This window comes from Molossus molossus, unplaced genomic scaffold, assembly GCF_014108415.1.
Source record: "Molossus molossus isolate mMolMol1 unplaced genomic scaffold, mMolMol1.p scaffold_m16_p_3, whole genome shotgun sequence".
NCBI classification, from domain to species: domain Eukaryota; kingdom Metazoa; phylum Chordata; class Mammalia; order Chiroptera; family Molossidae; genus Molossus; species Molossus molossus.
In genome coordinates this window covers 107,739,830-107,759,528 of record NW_023425366.1, presented here as the reverse complement: position 1 = coordinate 107,759,528, position 19,699 = coordinate 107,739,830, and the positions used below count along the sequence as shown (strand labels likewise).

At 50.2% G+C, this 19,699-nt stretch overlaps 1 protein-coding gene across 3 annotated transcripts in view; it reads left to right on the top strand.

Moving 5' to 3' along the window:
• ABCC1 (ATP binding cassette subfamily C member 1) overlaps positions 1-19,699 on the top strand; it is a 142,060-nt gene that overhangs the window by 88,018 nt on the left and 34,343 nt on the right. For all 3 annotated transcript variants that reach the window (XM_036278743.1, XM_036278741.1, XM_036278742.1), the window contains 5 exons: positions 8,250-8,396; positions 11,432-11,519; positions 14,183-14,258; positions 16,656-16,782; positions 19,251-19,427. In XM_036278743.1, coding sequence (XP_036134636.1) covers positions 8,250-8,396; positions 11,432-11,519; positions 14,183-14,258; positions 16,656-16,782; positions 19,251-19,427 — 615 coding nt within the window. The remainder of the gene's footprint in view (positions 1-8,249; positions 8,397-11,431; positions 11,520-14,182; positions 14,259-16,655; positions 16,783-19,250; positions 19,428-19,699) is intronic.

The window sequence follows — 19,699 nt, the reverse complement described above, 5'->3', positions numbered from 1 at the left end:
CTCATTCTTGGCTGCTGTGATCCAGGCTGCACTGGGTGTTCCAATGTGCATGTCTCGGGGAACTGTAATGGGTCTGTCCCTGGCTGGCTAACATTGAACAGTTTAAAGGCAGCAGTGCAGGCTGTTCTCTTACAAAGGTGGTCCCAAACCAAGAGACCACATAGAGGTGGACCATGCACAGTCGATAGTTAAGAATGGTGAAGGAGGACTTCAGATGCTGCCCATGCTTATTTTGCCTTTCTGTCATTGTATTAACTGTCTCAAAGTGTTATCCTAACAACGACGATCACTTCTCAGTTATGTTGCCTTTCTGTCATTGTATTAACTGTCTCAAAGTGTTATCCTAATAACGACGATCACTTCTCAGTTATGTTGGCAAATATATGTATATTCTTGTGGGAAGTTCTATGAACTAAAAGCGCACATTTTCATAAATATGACAGTTTGCTGTTAGACTAACATCTGTTTCATCACAGCTGAGTTGCAGGTGGAATGTTTAAGGAAATGCCCATCTTTTCAGTGCTTGTTGAAGTGTGTTATTTCTGACGCTGGGTTTTATTAGGCTCAGCTTCACGTCTCCCGGAGTCTGAACCCTCATCCAGGTGGTCCACCGGGAAGCAGAGATGCTCCAACTCAAGGGCGTGTTGGAGTCACCTGGGGGCTTGTTAAAACTCAGCTCCCTGGGCTCCACCCAGAGTTTCAGGTCCATTAGGCCTGGGTGGGGCCTGAGAATTTATATTTCTAACATGTTCCCTGGTGCTCCTGATGTTGTTGGTTTGGGGTACACCTTTGGGAGCCATTGGAGTAAATTCTCACTCTTCAGAGTGTGGCCCATGACCAGTGACATCGCGTCACCTGGTGGTTCACTAGAAATGCAGACCCTCGGGCCTCCCCCAGACCAGCGGAAACGATCTGGGTTTCGGCAGTCTGCCCCCAGGTGGGCCAGGAAACAGCAGCACAGAGCGGAGTGAGCAAATATTACTTACGCCAGCTAGTAATTTTGCAGGTGTCCCGCGCCGTGTGTTCTGTGTCACAACTGCTTAAATGAATGGGTATGGCTATGTTCCCGTAAAAACTTATTTAAAGACACTGAATTTCATAGAGTCTTCATATCTCAGGAAATAGTATTATTTTGAGTTTTAAAAAAATTATTTAAGAAATGTAAAAGCCATTCTAAGCTCAGAGGCCGGGCATAAATAGGTGTGGACCACAGGCCATGGGATGCTCACGCCGGCTAGAGGAATGGAATGTTCTTCTGAGAGTCAGGACATCTGCTGAATTCTGCTGCCAGCTCACAGTGTCACCTGAAGCCGGCTGGTCTACCTTCCTGCTCTGGGTTTTCACATAGGAAACTTGAAGGGGTTAGGCCCCAGGGAGTCAGGTACAGGGCCCTGCCTCTCCCACCTCCAAGCTCACATCAGACATCCACAGTCAGACATGGTGTTCGTGCCCGCTGAGCTGTGTTCGAGAATTGCCCTAGGTGACCACTGTCCATTCAGTGGTTGGCACAGGGAGTGGCTTGGCATCTCCTAGCTGTCCTGGGACTCGGTGTTCCTACGCTCCCGCCAGCTCCAACACAGCAGCATTCCGGGCTAGAAGGTTCTGCTGTCTCCCGACCTCCCCCAGGGATTCCACGGTCCTCTTTGATTTTTAAAAGTAAAGACAGTGTAAGACTGGGTGGTAGTTATATAGGCTGTTCATTTTATTATTTTTCAAGTTGTTAAATAGTCTCTGTATGTTTCTAACTGTTTATTCTATTTTACATATGTGATACATTTCATTTAAAAAGCAGTAATGCACTTGATGGCTGTGGTAAAACTAGGTAAAGCTGTTCTAAAGGATCTGCAACAGGGTTTTGCATCCTCAGCGCTGTTGACATGTGGGACCTCGTAATTCTTGTTTCTTTGTTGTGGGGGCTGTCCTGTGCATTGGAGGGTGTTTAGCAACATTCCTGACCTCTACCCTCTAGATACCAAGGGGTGCCTCTCCTTCCGTCTCTCGAGCTGTGATGATCAAAAACGTCTCCATTTTGTTAACCATTGTCACCCCAATAAATTCAATAAAAAGGGGGAAAGTGTCTCTGGAAATTGCCATATGCCCCCCGGTTGAGAAGCACTGGTCTGCAGTGAAAGGCCCAGCTCTTCCTCCTGGCTCTTTTGTGTATTTCCAGAGAGAACCTACATATTTCAGCATAGTAGTGACTGTGTGCATAATAAATGTCATTATACTCATATATATATTTCTTCTTGTTACTCTACTTCTGCACAAGTGATAGAAAATCATACAGAAATCCAAGGTGTTTTGAATTGCAATTTTTTTTAACAGGAAAAGATCTGCAGCCAGAGGGAGCAAGTGACAGGGTTTAATCCATGGGTTGTGTTACGCTTAGGAGGGGGGATCCTTTTCCCATAACCCTTTGCTCCGCACATTCAGTCCTCTGATCTAACTGAGTTTCCAGCTTGTCACCTGAACTGTCCAGCGTGGCCTCTCACTTATCTGCTCCTGCCCTGGTCTCCGTTAGGAAGCGGTAGCAGGAGATGCTCACCAGCGGGGCTGGCTTTTCTTGTCCTTGAATTTGCCACTCAGTTTTGGGGTGCGTGCTGGGCTTCCCGCGATGGAGTTTGTTGAGCTGCTGGGCACGAAACAGATGAGCCTGGGTGTCAGTTGAGACACCGAAGCCTCTGACTACATTAGGATAAAATATGTGGCCCTTGGTTCCCTTGAAAGGTGTTTGCACGTTCGTTTCATTGGTGAATTCCTGCGCTTCAAGGAGGATGAGGTGTTTACCCTCTGGTAGGTGTGATGGAAGACAGAGGCGCAGGGAGGTCAGACGGGAGTGGGGTGCCAAGTGGTAGGATTGATGGGACTGTTTTTCTAGGATACAGAGCCTGGCATTTATCATGTCCGCTTAATGCACTTTCCTAAAATAGTGTCCCCAGGCAGCCGGCAATATTTAGCATTTTCCATCTTGGAAGATTTGTGAGCTTCTTGCTGCCTACTTACCTTGTATCTCCCTTCATTAGATAACTACCGTTCCAGGTGGTGATTGTGTAGTTCTTTGCTGACCAGATCATATGTGGATCTTGTGGTTTTTTTTGCTTGTATCCTAGAACACTGGGGACTTGGCAAACGGTGCACATTCAGAAAGTGTATGTAGAGGAATGAATGAATGAAATATGTGAGTAAACTATTAGGAACTATCTCCAAGAGGCAGAAACCTAACTCAGATCTATTAGAGGGGAAAAAAAAGAAAGGGGGATTTTTGAGTCACAATACTGAAAAATCTAGGAAAGTGCTGGTTTTAAGTATGGCTAAGGTTTCAGGTATGGCTGGATCTAGGTGCTCTAAAGATCTCTCAGTAACTCCTGTGAGGAGACAACCCCTCTTTCCCTGTTAGTTCCTGCAAAGCTGTGGGATAGAGTCTCATTCATTGCCGTTGGCTCCATGCTTATCCTGAATCACTACAGCCAGGGAGATGAGATGCTTGGATTGACCAGGCCTGCCTGGGTCATGAGCTTGGGTTGGGTTTTGGGCTGAAGCTCATAAACTGAGATTAGGGGGAGGTTCAGTTCCCCAAAGGAAAATTGAGATGTTACCAGCACCAGGAGAATGGATGCTGGGCAGGCAGAAAGAACAGGTATTCACACAAGCAGCTGTCAGGTTTTTTAGGGATTAGGCTGGCACAGACGGTTCAGTCATTTGCCACACTTCTCAGTGGCGACACCATAGTACTTAGAGTGAGACAGGCGTTCTTTGTTCATGAAGGATTTCTCCCATTCTTGACCCTCACCCATTACAAGGTGATAGCAAACCCCAGCTCCCTACTACCTACTACAGTGATACCTCGGTTCTCGAACGCCTCGGATTTCGACCAAATCGGTATTCGACCAGGAGATTCGAGAAACTTTTGTCTCGGAATCCGAACAAATATTTGGAACTCGAACTTCCGAGATGAGCCGAGTTGAGCCGAATGGCGTTCATTCGGCCCAGTGCGCCTTGCTGGCGTCATCAGTGTGAGTGCAGAGAGAGAGTCACGCTTTACACTGAATTTAACCCTTAGACATACTGTACACTTTTATTTCTTGTTGAGACTTATGTTTTTCTACATATTATATACAAATTAGGCCAGTAAATAGGCATTTTCTGGGGCTTGGAACGAATTAATCCAGTTTCCATTATTTCCTATTGGGTTTCATTGCTTCGGTTCTCGAACAATTTGGTTCTCGACCGTCCTCCTGGAACGAATTATGTTCGAGAACCGAGGTATCACTGTACCTCAGTCACCTTCACACACTTCCAAACACTCCCTGAGAGAGCAAGCCGAGTAGTGCTCCCCATGTCCTGCTAGACTGTGAGTCTCAGTGAGACAGATAGGCTACTCCCTGGGCCTAGCTGGCAGGAAGCCTGGAACCCATTAATTGCCCCAATGTTTTCTTTTCTCCTAACAGCCAATTAGCAGCTAGACTGAAGGACACTGTTTTCTGCAAGATTTACTTCGATGGGCTTAAATGTGGTTCCTTTCACTAACCCGTGCACGCTGGCCAGATAGACTGTCCTTTTGGTGACCTTCCCTCATTTCAATGCTAAAAACACACCCCTGGGTGGAGATTTAATATGCTGATGAGATGTGACGCATGAAGAAGCATGTGGTTACACTACACAAGTGCCTAAGAGTCCCCATCTCTGCATATTTAGATGTCATACTCAGATGTCATCTTTTCTGCTTCAACTTCTGTAAAACTGTTCCCTGGCTTTTGTTGGGGGAGCAACATTTCCCTTTCTCCCTTTATTGTCTCCCATGACGCAGGAGCTATATATAACCAACCTCTTGCCTGAGTACTACCTTATGGGAACTCTCTTGATTTCTATCTCGGGAGCTCCCAAGAATCTAGGGGGTTCATTGGTAAAATTCTCTCCTGCCCCCCGGGTTCAATTCCTGGCCAGTGCACCAGGCTCTACATTGGTTTCCTGCGATCTCTTGATTCTGTCCTGGGAGACTGCAAGAACCTAGGGCGCCGGTAATGTCGTGATCTCCGTGCTTGCCTCACCTCTGGGCACACAGTGCTGGCACATGGTAGGTGCCCAATTAGTAATTGATGGATGAATGAATGACCTCCTCTCCCTGGAGAAGCCAGAGCTGTGGGTCCGATGGGGGCCATGTGACGTAGCTCCCTCTGTACTTGTGCCCCCTGCTGCCGGTAGCTGCCCCGCCATCGGGGCCTAGGGAGCTGGTGTGTTCTGGTGGTGAGATCCTCTCCTGAGTCTTGGTTTTCTCCGCTGCTGAAGAGACACACATCTGAGTGGATGCTCTCCTGCCTTCAGGAAATCTATCCACTTACTTACCCACCCATCTGTCTATTCGTCCATCCATCCACCCACTTGCAAACATTACCTGAGCATCTGCCCTGATCCAGGTGCTGTCCTAGGCACTGAAGATAGAGCAAGACCACGACAGACAGGACTCCCTGCCCTGAGGGGAGTGTTCATTCATTCATTGGGAGAGGCAGATGGTAAACAACAGGCATGATAAACACATCATACAGTGTGCTAAACTGTTGTAAGAGCTGGGAGTGGGGGTTGGGTTGGGTTAGAGCCATAGGGAAGTCTTTCAGTTTTAAATAGGATGATTGAGGACCTCGTTGAGAAGATGACACTTGAGTCTTTACCTGATGGAGGTGAGGGGCCCCACCAGGAGAGGAAGAGTGAGTGCAAAGGCCCCGGCTGGACTTGGCCTGTCCCATAGAAGGAACAGCCATGGAGGCCAGCGGGGCTGGAACAGAGGGAGCGCGGGAGAGAATGGTTAGAGGAGGCCAGACAAGTCACAGACGGGATGGTTACAAAGCAGCTGGGCCCAGGGCCCAAGTCAAAACTTGAGCTTGTCATAAGCAAAAGGGACTGACTTTGGAGAGGTGGGGTTTTTTAAAAATGATTTTGTTATTTTTATTGAGATATAATTCACCACTTTTAAGTGTAAAATTCAGTGGTGTTTAGCCTATTTACAGGGTTGTACGACTATCACCGCTCTCTGATCCCTGAACATTGTCTGTCCCAAAAGGAAACCCTCGTTGGCAGTCACTCCCCACTCCCTCCACTCCCCCAGCCCCAGGCACCCGCTCTCTGCGTCCTGCTCTGTAGATTTGCCCACGCTGGACATTTCCTATAAATGGAACCGTATTACCATGTGGCCTCTTGTGTGCGTCTTCGCGTTCTCAGGGTCGCTCATCCTGGAGGGTGTGTCAGTGCTTCATCCTTTCTGTGCTGCAGACTCTTCCTGTGTGGGGGAGTTTGGGGTGAAGAGTGCCCGTGGATAAGAAGAGGTCGCTGGCCGGAAGAGGGGGGCGAGTGTGTGCAGACGAGGGGCTCCCCTCCCTCTTGGCTGTGGAGCCTGGAAAGTCTGTGTGCCTAGTCTCGGGGTCATCCAGCTTGTGAGTGTCAGAGCCAGGCCTCGCTCTTGGAACCGGTTTATAGATTCTTTGGAAGAACAGTCCGAGGAGTTTGGACTGAGTTTTGTAACAAGAAATAACAACAGCTGCCATGTACTGCATTTTGCTGGGCACTGTGCGCTGGGCACTGGGCGGAGCCCTCCACCCTAGCGCCCGCCTTCCCCATGCAGCAGCCCTGCAGCGGTGTGTCTGGTTCCCGGTTTGTAGAGGGGAAAATAGAGGCTTGGAGGAGCGAGGTGGCACACCCATCTGGTGTGTGGCTGAATTGATGGTTTTAATTTTTTTTTTTTTTTTTATCCTCACCCGAGGACATTTTTCCATTTTTTGTTCAGATAGAGCGGGAGGGAGAGAGAGGAAGAGAGAGAGAGAGAAACATCGATGTGAAGGGACACATCGAGTGGCTGCCACCCACACGACCAACCAGGGCCGGGGACAAACTGTAACCGAGGTACGTGCCCTTAGCGGGAACCGAACCCGGGTCTCTCTGTACCGCAGGCCGACGCTCCAACCACTGAGCCAAACCGGCCAGGGCGATGGTTTTAATTTTTAAGCTTTACAACCTTCTGATAGGTAACAAAGAAATGAGGCGGCTGAGACCTTGGAACCTCCCGCCTTCCAGCAGTCTGCTCTGAGCGCAGAAAGGCAGGGCCCGGGCAGTTTATAGCCTCCCCCCAGCCCCGCTGCCCCCCATGATTCTAGGAGTCTGGGCTAGCACAGGGCTGAGAACTTCTGTTCATCCACCAGGTCCAGAGTTCCCCAGATGGCTTCTGCTTGTATGTACCAGGTGATCCCAGGGGATCCTGTTGTTCACCTCCCCAGGTGCCACCTGGCACTGCTCTGTCCCCAGCATTGAGGGAGGAGTTAGAAATCCACCCATTGATCTTTTTCCTCCCCGCTAAGCCAAGCAGTCTGGCTCTGGATTATTCCCTGGGTCCCCCATTTCTCCTGGTGAGGAGGTAACATGCTGTCATCTCTAATAACTGACCAAATTCTGGTCACCTGGGTAGTAAAATCGCAAGGCCTAAGGCCAGTGTGACTGCGGAGAAGGGAGTGGCTGTTTGTTTTCTTTTCCTTTTTTTGGAAAAAGTAAGTCTTGCTGTCCTCGGGGTATAAAACCACATAAAACTTTATGCACTGGAAGGAACTTTGAGCAGCGGCATTAATTCTCCACCTTCACCTGTTTCACAGATGAGACAGCTGAGGCATGGGGAGCGGCGGCAACTCGCCCAAGGTCTTAGTCAGTGTTCCTGTGTCCCAGGGACTGTTCTGGGCACCAAGGAGGCAGTCAGTCGTGCGCAAGACGGTGTCCCCGCCTTGGTGGAGTTTACATTTCGATGCAGGAGCCAGCCAGGACATACACGTAACACCGCACTAGGAGGTGTTGATGGGTGCTCTGCAGAAACATGACCAGGATAGGAGGGTGGAGAGCGGTGCGGGCTGTTTCAGGTGGAGGGTGGGTAAGGCCGAGGAGCCCAGCTGCCACGCGGATGGGAAGGTTGTTCAGGCAAAGGGAACTTTGCAAAGGCCAAGGCCCCGAAGTGAGATTCTGCCCGGTGTCGAGGAATCCCAGTGTGCCTCGGAGAGAGCTGGTGGGAAAGAGGGTAATCTCAGCTCCCGGGCATCATTTACCCAGTTCATTCTCTGTTCCGTGAGCACCTGTCGCCTGCCTTGGGTGTTTTCTGCTGCCTCCAGCCAGTCGTCGGTCATTGCAGCTCACGTGGGGAGGGCCTGAACACAAGGCTTGGGGAGTGTAACTGCTCCTAGATGGTGACCGACTCGAGTCAGTGACGGGCCTTCTGCTTGCAGGTGGCCCTGTGCACGTTTGCCGTCTACGTGACCATCGATGAAAACAATATCCTGGACGCCCAGAAAGCCTTTGTGTCCTTGGCCTTGTTCAACATCCTCCGTTTCCCCCTGAATATTCTCCCGATGGTCATCAGCAGCATCGTGCAGGTACGGGGCACTTCAGGGAGGGTTCTCGGGGTGGGGCCAGAACAAAAGGGGCCACAGCCCCGCTGGAGGCAGCGCCCTGGGCTTCTCACGCCTCTGCGCCCGGTGGGCGTGGCGAGGCCTGGACTGGTGGCTTTCCTGCCTTCCCGTCGCACCCCAAGAAAGAAACATTTCCGTTTTAATTCTTGACAGGCAACTCACACTTTGGTATGTGAAACTAAAGGTTAATGCTCCGGGCTTTCCGTGCTCTGCAAGATTCTTTCTGAAAGGTTTTCTTCTGTCCACTCTGCTCTGTCCACCCTGCCTGTCCCCTGTTCTAGCTTTTCAGACTTGCATCTCTTGACCCATTAAATTGATTTCACCAGCCACTAATAGGCCTTGACCCACCATTTGAAACACCACAACCTAGACCCCTCCCAGGATTCCTAAAATTCATGCAGTGACTAAGGAGTCACATTCTGTCACACTTTTACTGTTAGAGACTCCGGCCACTTTCCTGCCCGTCATATTTTTCACACTCCTCTCCCTCGAGCTGTGCATATTCATGTTGAAAACCCCGCTTTCAGCCCTGGCCGGATTGGCTCAGCGGTTAGAGCGTCGGCCTGCGGTCCACAGAGACCCGGGTTCGGTTCCCGCTAAGGGCATGTACCTTGGCTGCAGTTTGTCCCCGGCCCTGGTTGGGTCGTGTGGGTGGCAGCCACTTGATGTGTCCCTTTCACGTCGATGTTTCTCTCTCTTCCTCTCTCTTCTTCCCACTCTATCTGAATAAAAAATGGAAAAATGTCCTCGGGTGAGGATAAAAAAAAAAATTAAAAAAAAAAAAAAAGAAAACCCCGCTTTCAGCCACACAGACAAATCAGTCTTAAGATTTGGTTTATAACTCTGGTTGTAGGCTTTATTAAAAAAATAAAACCAAAAAAAAGCAAATAACACCCCTTGTTATTATGAAACATTTCAAATTTACACAGAAGTAGAGACTAGTATTATGAATCTTGTGTACCTGTCACCCAGATTCAACATTTTGTCATACTGGCTTTATCTGATCCTGTTTCCGTCTTCCTCCCTCCCTCCCTTGTCCTTCCCTCCCGTCATTCCTTTTTTTCTTTGCGGGAAAATTTTAAAGCAAATTGAAGACCTCCTGGCAGTTCATCCATAAATACTTCAGCATGCATTTCTTCTATCATGCCTAACAAAATTGTCATTTCTTTTTTTAAAAGTATGTTTTTATTGATTTTTTAGAGAGAGAGGAAGGGAGAGATGGAAACATCTGTAGGCTGCCTCCTGCACGCCCCCTACTGGGGATTGAGCCCACAGCCTGGGCATGTGCCCTGACTGGGAATGGAACTGGGACCTCTCAGTCCATGGGACAACGCTCAGTCCACTGAGCCACACCAGCCAGGCAACAGTTACTTCTTAAAATAATACTCAGTCCATATTAAAATTTTCTGTATTTGTTGGTGGCAGCGGGAACCACACCAGCTATTAGACCGGTGGGGTCAGACTGGTCCTGGGTTCAGCAACCTCGGTACTTGAGTTCTGGCCTGGAAGAAATTCAGAGCCAAGACTCAAACTATGAGAGAATATTTATTTATAAGATCACAGAGGTGGAAGAAGTAATTCGTAGAAGAAATGGGCTTAGGAAACAAGTTATAGAGGTAAAGGGAGAGCCCTTGGACTTGGAAGTGAGGAAGGTAAAGGTGGCGTGCCTGGGGGGGGGGGGGGAGTGGGGGGGGTGCTGGAGTGCTCTCAGGAGGGAAATGCTCTGTCCTCAGTCCTAGGGTTTTAAGGGGAGGTCCAAGGGGGAGATCTCAGCGGAATAGCCAACAGATTTCTAGGTGTGTCCTTTCAGAGTCAGGGCCTCCACTGATTGATTAGTTGGCGCCAGGGCAGGGGTCATTATCCAGTGCAGCTGGCCCTGAGGTCAGCCATGGATTTGCTGCTTTTCTGCACCTGAAGCTGAAATACAGCTGAGGGTTAGATGTTATCTCTAGGGAGGAAAGGTCAGGGGTCTGAACCTTGTAAGACCAGTGATATGCTAGGTGAGGAAAGGTTACCCTGGGGGCAGGATCACACCCTACAATTGCCCCTTGCTAGACACCCAGGGCTTTCTGCCCTGGTGACCTTCTGTTCCTGGCTCATCACCCTTGCTCTGCTCATGTCTGTCTAACCTACCACCATTGATGTCTTGACAGTGGGCTGTCTGCATCAGAACTATTGTATGTGTTGTTTTTTTTTAATCCCCACCCGAGGACACTTTTGCATTTATCCTCCGATAGAGCAGGAGGGAGAAAGGGAGGAAGAGAGAGAGAGAAACATTGATGTGAGAGAGACACATCGAGTGGTCACCACCCACATGACCCCAACCGGGGCCGGGGACAAACTGCAATCGAGGGGGGTATGTGCCCTTAGCGGAAACCAAACCTGTGACTCTTTGGTCCGTGGGCCGAAGCTCTAACCACTGAGCCAAACTGGCCAGGCTGTATGTATTTTTTAAATTTATTTTTATTGGGATATGTTTGACATATAACACTGTAAGTTTAATACTACACTGACACATTGCAATACATTTACCACCAGTGTCAGACAACACCTCTGTCACATCACATAATTATCATTTCCCTTTATGTGACAGGAACAATTAAGATCTAGTCTATTCGCCACTTTGAGGTCTGTAACCCAATACTTTTGGCTGGTCACTATGCAGCTCATCCAGTGTCCAGGACTTGTTGATCTCCTCACTGCACGTTGGTGGCCTTAAACGGGCCATTGCTTTGGTTATTATGTTTCTTAAGTCCCTTTGCATCTAGGACAGTCCTTTTTAATACCAGTTGTGGGATTTTGAAGGAAACCAAGCAAGAACCAAAACCTGTGTTACTTCTTATTCTAAGGTGCATGCTGGTTGTGGGAAACGCAGAGCCTTCAGAAACGAGGGGTGTGGGCCCTTCGCACCCAGGGGAAACCACTGAATGTTAGCCTCGGGTCTGTTTTGCAAAAATGCTTTTAAAAATAACTGCACTCTATAATTGCTTCCTGTGTAGGCGAGTGTCTCCCTCAAACGCCTCAGGATCTTTCTGTCCCACGAGGAGCTGGAACCTGACAGCATCGAGCGACGGCCCATCAAAGACGGTGTGTGCGTTTGGCCCCTCTGCCGGAATGGCCCCCCTCCCCGTGGCTGTCCATTTGGCTCTGCCCAGCAGCTTGTCTGCCGGGCCTTGGGGCAGGCCCTCTGCAGAGTCGGGGGACCCTGGGGCTTACCTTGCACCTCCCAGGAGGGTACATGTGCACTTCTGCTTTCTTGCTGAGAGGCAGCCAGTGGTGGAGGCCTCCCCCTGAAGGTCGGCTCTCGGGGGACCTAGACTTTAATGCCATCTTCGGCAGACACACAAATAGAACTAGGCTGATGGAGACTGACGAACCCCCAACACCTGTTAGCTGTGTGTACTTGGGCAGGTCACCCCACTGCTCTGAGCCTCAGTTTCCCCATTTGGATAAAGGGATTGAAGGTACTTTTCTTCGGCAAGGGGTTATGTGGATTTTTATTGGTGGGTTCGCTTATTTTGCAGCTTATTAATTTATCCTTTCCCAGTCAATGCCCCTGACCAGGGGTCTGGTCCATGGCTGTGTCTCCAGGCACTTAATGGTCACCTTTAATAGCACCAACAGCAGCGGCCACTTCCATGTCAGTGACACTCCCTCCGTGGGCGTTCTGTTCTAAGGACATCCGTGACATAACCTGTCTGCTGCTCCCTGCGGCACCGAAGGGCTGTAGAAACCCTCATTCTGCAGCTGAGGCAATGGGCCCCAGTGACTTGCCCAGATTGCACAGCTAACACGGAGTAGAGTCAGGATCCACACTGGCGGCCAGTCGTCGGAACCTGTGCTCTTGCGCGCAGAGATTTATGGAGCACCCTCTGTGCCAAGCCCTGTGCGAAGGACTCTGAGTATTGCTTCATTTACTCCTCATCACAGCCCTGTGATGTTAATATCATTTTTATCAGTTCTGTTTTGCAGATGAGGAAAGTTAGGCCCAGAGGAGTTCGGTAACTTGTCCATATCTATCCAGCTAGGAAGTGGCAGTATAGGGATTTGAACCCACACAGCCCAATACAGGTAGTCAGAGGAATGATGTATGTATATGTTGGTTACAGTGTGGGAGCAGTGCCTGGCACCTAGGAGGTTTTCTCAGCACCGTGCCCGCTAAGCTAGTAAAGGTGGTGGTCGTCACTTCTCCGGTGTGAGGGAGAAGACAGACTGCGGCGTTTCCAACGCAGCCTCCGCACGGCTGAAGTTCTGGCGGGTCATGCTTTGCTCTGGCGCTGATCATAGGACGTCGAGCAGCATCCCTGGCCTCTGCCCACTAGATGCCAGTGGCCCACGCCCCAATTTTGACCACCAATGATGTCTCTAGACATGTCCCTTGGGGAGCAGAGTGACCCCCACTTGAGAACCAGTGCTCGCTGGATGCCGGAGTCTTCCTGTTTTCCCTGGCCTGTGGTCGTCCAGCTCCTGCTGCCCGGGGAGCAGTGCCATCTGTGCCAGGGTTACATTTCTCCGCGCAGCACAGGGCTGAGGTTTGGAGCTGTCGAGGCTCACGGCTCACTGCGGTGTCAGGATGGAAAGCCCCGGCCTCCTGGTGCCCTGCAGGTCAGCCCCTCCCTTCCTGCGCGGTGGCAGGCTCCTGGCATTTTGACTTTCTGAGATGTTTATCCACACCTCCAGGTGCCAGACCCTGCCACCTTGTCAGCTTTCGCCCAAGTCTCATGGTTCACTAGCCTGTCAGACTCAAGTGGCCTTTCTTAAATTCCTTAAATAGCACTTTCCAGTTTCCTTCTCGTTCTGTTTTCGGGGGGGGGGGGCTGTGGGGGGGGCATGGGGTGGGGAGGAAGGGAAAAGGCTGAGTTAGGTTAACCAGTAACTTCCTCTCACCACAAGTTTTTGTTTCTTTGATTATTTTTTCATTTGATAACTGGAAAACACCCCCATCTTATCTCACGGTGGTTTTAAGATGGCTCATAATTAGAGTCAAAGTTGTGTTTTCTTAAGTGAGGGGCATGGGTAAAAGGAAAATCAGGGAAGGGAGAGTGAATGAGGACAGGGGTGCCTAGAATCACGTGAGCCCTGCATATAATGCAGGCTTTGTCTTCAACACCCCTCCCTCTGCCCTGATACCCCACTTCCTAGTCCAGGGTCTGCTTTTCTGTGCTGATTGTGACTGCTGCTTTAGAAAGACCAGCCTTGAGGTGCGCAGGGTGGTGAAGGGAGAGAGGGAGCGTGCAGGGGGTGAGTTAGGAGGCAGCCCTGGAATCCAGGAGTTGCGAGGGTCCTGCTTCGACCGTGAAGAAGAGGCCCTGGGGTGTGGTGAGGGCCGAGCGCAGCCCATGCTGATGGAGAGACCTCTGTGCGGAGGGTGCTGCTGGTTGCCATTGGTCTTGGCTTCCGCTCGGTGCTCCCAGCCAGAGCTGACGGAACCTCCCCAGACAGGGCAAGGGCGGTCCCTGGAGCCTGTGTAACCTTGTGGGTCCCCCCGCCTCTGCGAGGTGGGCGTCCGGATTGCACAACCCCCTGACTTTCAAGGTGGAGCCCTCTTGTGGTTTCCTTTTGCTTTCCTCCAAAACTGCTGGTTGGGTGTTTCTTTAGACATGAGACAGCTGTAACCAAATAATGCCTAGCGGAAGTGTCTAGCCTCGGGTTGAACTGTGCTTGATTAGGAAAAAAAGTCAGAGCTTCTTACTCACTCTCAGCCCCGTGACTTTGTCTGTGCCTGACCTTCTGTATCTGGTGCTTTTCAGGTGGCAGCTCGAACAGCATTACTGTGAAGAACGCCACCTTCACGTGGGCCAGGAGTGACCCTCCCACACTGAACGGGTAAGCCAGGAGGTGGAGAGAAGCACAGGGCTCTGGTCAAACACGGGTTCAAATCCTAGCCACGCTCCAGCTCATGACCTCGACTAGGTCGCTTTGCCTCTCTGAGCCTCAGTTTACTCATCTGGGAAGTTGAGTAAAGCAGTCACATCTGCTTGGCCTTTGGTGAGGAGCAGACGAGAGTGTGCCTGGCGCAGAGGATTTCCTTTAATTGTAAGTGACAGACACTGCACAGTTAGGCTTAGGCAAGAAAGGGAGATTTTTGGTGCACATAACTGAGAAGGGCCACTTTCAGGTACAGTGTGATCCAGGGACTCAGTGCCATCAGGATTCTCTCCATCTTGTCTTTGTTCTGCTTCCCTCATGCTGCTTCCCTCTCAGAAGGCGTCTCCCCTCTTGATGGCAAATGGCCCCCATCGACTCCAGGTGCACCTACTTCATCAGAAGACCTGCCTGCCTCTGAGTGGCCCAGTCTGGGTCACATGCCTCCTCCTGAGCCAATTACTGTGCCAGGAGAGACCCAGCACACTGGCTAAGTTGGTCCCAGGCTGTGATGCTGTGATGCTGATGGTGGTGGCAGGCCGGCTTGGGTCTGTTGAAAGGAACTTTGTCCACTGGGATTTGCTATCGGGATGGAATTGTTCTCTGTCCTTCCCAGGGTTCCCCAGTGACCTGGCTCAGCCTTTCTCACCCACTCCTCATCTGGTACCTTACCCACAAAGCTCAGCATGTGCAGGGAATTGACCTGGTTCCCGGGCAACTTGTCAAGTGCTGCTTTTTTCCTTCTGACTGGTGGCCTTGCTCAGTGGCTTCTAGGCCTCCTTAAGGAGCCCCAAACAGAGGGCCCGAAGGGGCCTCTGTAGAGGCCAAGTTTGCCTCCCATGTCTTCCTGGGTAGCAAGTTCCTCTGGTATTTATTTGAGGGGAGGGTGCTGGGGGTAAAGGACAAGCTTCCCAGAGAAAAGGGTCTGTAAAATACCTCCCCTGAAAATTCACGGTGGGATTGCATGTTTAGGAAGTTCTTCCTTATGTCTAACTCTACTCCTGCTGGCTTCAGTTTTAGCTTTTCTCTCTTGTTCTACTCCACAACTAAACAATCTGTCTCTGTGCCCTCTTCCTTTCCTCTGTTCTCCAGAATCAAAGGCTTTCCTGTTCCAGTCTCCCTCCCCCACCTTGACTTCCCAAATCTTTCTCCATCCAAACTTTCTCTCTCCTCAGCCTATAAAAATATTCCAGTTTCTTGCCCTGGTCGGTTTGGCTGAGCATTTAGAGTGTCGGCCCGCGGACCAAAGAGTCACGGGTTTGATTCTAGTCAAAGACATGTATCTCGGTTGCAGTTTGGTCCCCAGCCCTTTTCGGGGTCGTGCGGGACGCAACTGATCCATGTCTCTCTCTCTCTCTCATATCGATGCTTCTCTCTCTCTCTCTCTACCTTCCTCTCTCTCTACCTTCTACTCTATCTGAAGATAAATGGAAAAATATCCTTGGTGAGGATGAAAAAAAAAAATTCCAGTCTCACCTGGATGATTGCAAGAGCTGCTTCCCTGGGCACTGTAACCCGTTCCCCTTACTGCACAGGAACAAAAGAATAATCAGTGTGACTATGCAGCAGGTCCCCAAGAGTTAAACAGTGAGTGGCAGCAAAATCTAATAGTATTTTCACTAATACATTGGAAATCACAATAGCAGCCGTGGAAAAGCACAGGCCATGTGAGTAAACCCGCAATGCCCTGGTCGTGTGCCCTTCCCTGGTGGGTGGCATCATAGCTCTGACATGTCGCGTGACAGCCAGTCTTACTGACAGAATGTCAAGCTTATTTTCTTGTACTTTGCTTACCAGTATCTGTCAAAGGGCAATTTCCGTAGAGACCTGTTTCTGAAACTCACGTTCATCCATGTCAAGGTCCCTTTCAAACCCTCAGTGGCTCCTTCAGGTCCCCTCAGGCCTGGCCACCACCCTCCCACCTGTAGGACTTCCCTGTCCTCCCTGCTTCCTCCTCTGTCATTGACACGTCCATCCCTGATCACACTATTATTCACAGCCCCTGCCTTTTCTTAAGCTGTTCCCGGTTTCTGTGTCTGGCACGCGCTCTTCCTTCCCAGTCGTTCTGAGGTGTCCTCTCCCCCAGGGCACCCGTGTTGTGCCCCGGGCATTGGGCTGATCACTCTGGCCTCCCGCGCTGGCATCTCAGCGCCTGGCCTGGGCCTCCCACAAGGAAGGCCTGAGCCTGTCCACTGACCCGAGCTCAGCAGCGGACACGCGGGAGGGAGTTCCAGATCTCAGAGGCTCGTGACAGCCCTGCCTTCCGCCTCAGCTTCCATTCGGGGTACATCCGGCTCTGGGGGCTGGCCTCATCCAGGTGAGAGCATGACCGAGGCGCTGTGTGTTGTGTCTTTGCAGCATCACCTTCTCCATTCCAGAAGGTTCCTTGGTGGCCGTGGTGGGCCAGGTGGGCTGTGGAAAGTCGTCTCTGCTCTCCGCGCTCTTGGCCGAGATGGACAAGGTGGAGGGGCACGTGGCTATCAAGGTAGGAGGAGGCGTGGGTGGAGGGCCTCGGGTGGCAGATGGCCTGAGAGGAAGGTTTCCTTTCACTGTGGGCCCTGTGCGTCCTCTCTCTGCTTCTGTCTGCTCTTCTCCGCGCCGTCCTCGAGAAGTGCCGTTTACTTCCCGCTGTATCCCAGCACCTGGAACGGTGTCCAGCAGGTAGCGGGCCCTCAGTGAGTGCTTAGTACACGCACAGATGTCCCGGGTCTGCACCGTCTCCACTCCCGCCCCACCTCTGCCCCTCGGTGTGCGCCTGGTCTCTGTGTCCCTGCGTCTTCCGGCTCGTTCTCTCTGCGGATCTCTTTTTGTAAAAGTAACAAAACTTAAAACTTTTGATTTATGTCACTGGAATGTGATCTTAGAGAATTCTTTTTAAGGGAACTGTTTAAATTCTGTGTTCATTGAATTCTTAATATGGGGCTAAAACAGACTGTGGTTTTACTGCTTTTAAATACACAGAGTGTTTTGAACTAAGCTGATATGTTCCTCAAGAGAGTGTCTAAGAGGCTGCTTTAGTGAGCAAATGAGTCCTCTAGAAATCAAGTCTCGCCCTGGCCAGTTTGGCTCAGCGGTTAGAGCATTGGCCACGGACCAGAGCTGCAGGTTCAGTTCTGGTCAAGTGTACGTACCGTTCAGTCCCCAGCCCTGATTGGGATCGTGTGGAAGGCAACAAATCAGTGTTTGTCTCCCACTGATGTTTCTCTCTCCTTCCTTCCCTCCCACTTCTATTTAAAATCAATGGGAAAATATCCTTGGGTGAGAATTTAAAAAAAAAGAAATCAAGAGTCTTGTTTTACATTTAGCTCACTCCGCATAATGGCCTTTTCCTAATGTAGGAATACCTCCCTCGAAGTTTTGTTGACACCAGCGTTACCTGGAGTGGTGGCTGCAGCAAACTCATTCTGTGGGATGTTTTGGGAAATACTGCATACTCTGATTCCCCTCCCTCTTGGAGACTTAGAACAAGCATTAATAAAGTACAGGCTCTGAGAAGTCCTGCAAGGTGAAAATAACCTATTTAACTTTGGTTAACCCAACATAGCCCAGACATATGTGCCCACACCTCTGTATTATTGTCTATGCAGCAACTAGTTACATCCCCAGAATCACTGTCTCTTAGAATCTGCTCTTGGGATGTTGGTTTATGCCATTGTTTTTATTACAGTGCAGAATCCTGTCTTTGTTGACTATATGATGCCCTTTAGCCTAATGCACATTAGTAGAAAGTATACATTACAGTAGTTGGATTCAAACTAATAACATCTAGCTGTCGTTTTAGGAAATGTTCTGTCATTACTTTTAAGTACATGTTTTGAAATAAGATCAACATGAGGTGAGTTAATGAAAGAAAATTACAAATTGTGGTAGGACCTGCACTGCATTCTGTTTCACGAACCCTGGATTTCCCCACCTGCAGCACTATTGACATTTTGGGCTGGATACTTCTCTGTCATGGGCTGTCCTGTGCATGATAGGGTGGTTAGCAGCATCCCTGGCCTCTACCCACCACATGCCAGTAGAAGCATGTCCCCTGGAGAGCAAAATTACCCCAAGTTGAGAACCATTGCTTTATAGGAAAAAGCCTTTATGTACAAAAGTGATGGATGTGGAATTTGAGGGTGCGCTGAGTATTTGGTTTGATGAGGTTACAGGCCTATTGTGACAAATTCTTTTGCCCCACTAAAGGGATGCTGAGCCCTCTTCTCATAGCTTTCTTTCTTTTTTTATTGATTTTAGAGAGAGAGGAAGTGAGAGGGAGAGAGGCATAGAAACATTGATGAGAGAGAACATCGATTGGCCGCCTCCTGCATGCTCCCCACTGGGGATTTGGCCCACAACCTGGACATGTGCCCTGACTGGGAATCAAACCGGCGACCTCTTGGTGCGTGGGTCGATGCTCAACCACTGAGCCACACCAGCTGGACTTCTCATGGCTTTCTTGACACCATACGTTGTGTGGGAGTGACGACAACAGCTTTTGAAATGCACGATTTTGATACAGAAGTCCCTGCTTAAATTTCATCAAGGAAATTTCCTCAAGAAATGCTTTCCTGATGTTCCCAACGAGGTGTTGCTTTTTAAAGGACTGTTTAAGTGTTTTTTTCTCTCTTAGATTTACCACAACTGTAGTCAAATAACTTTTTAATCGTGTCAGGAATTTCCCATTCTTTGTAGGCAGGAGCTTAGTTCACTGATGGAGGCATTCAGTGAAGATTCACCAACTGCAAACTGTAATCTCACCAGTGAGGGTTTCAGCTCTTGAACTCCCGATGTTGGTCAGTGTGGGTTCTGATCTCGGCTCTGGCTTCTGTTGTCCTTTGTGCCTCAACTTCCCTCTTATTGAAACAGTGGGTGTGAAGAAGGGCTTTTCTGGCATCTGGGAGAGCTAGCTGGCTGCGGTCTGTTAACCATGTCTGTCTCTCTCTCTTGCTTTCTTCCCATCTGCCACAGGGCTCAGTGGCCTATGTCCCCCAGCAGGCCTGGATTCAGAATGATTCTCTCCGAGAAAACATCCTGTTTGGACGCCAGCTCCAGGAACGGTATTATAAGACAGTGATAGAAGCCTGTGCCCTCCTCCCAGATCTGGAAATCCTGCCCAGCGGAGACCGCACAGAGATTGGTGAGAAGGTCAGTGCTTCTTCAGCATGGCGCCTGTGACAGTCAGCCACTGCTGCGTGACAGTCACACAGGCAAACCCAGCTCAGGGATTCATGGCGTTAAACACTTATTCCCGTATTTGTGGGTGTGTGAGTCGCCTGTGATTGGCTGGCCCAGGCTGGGCTCAGCTGGGTGACTCTGCTCCCTGTCGCAGGCTGGCTGAGCTTGGCTGCAGGTGGTGGGTTTGGCTCAGGTCTGCCCCTCATGGCTTCTTGCCGGGGCCTAGGCTGAGGGGCAAACTC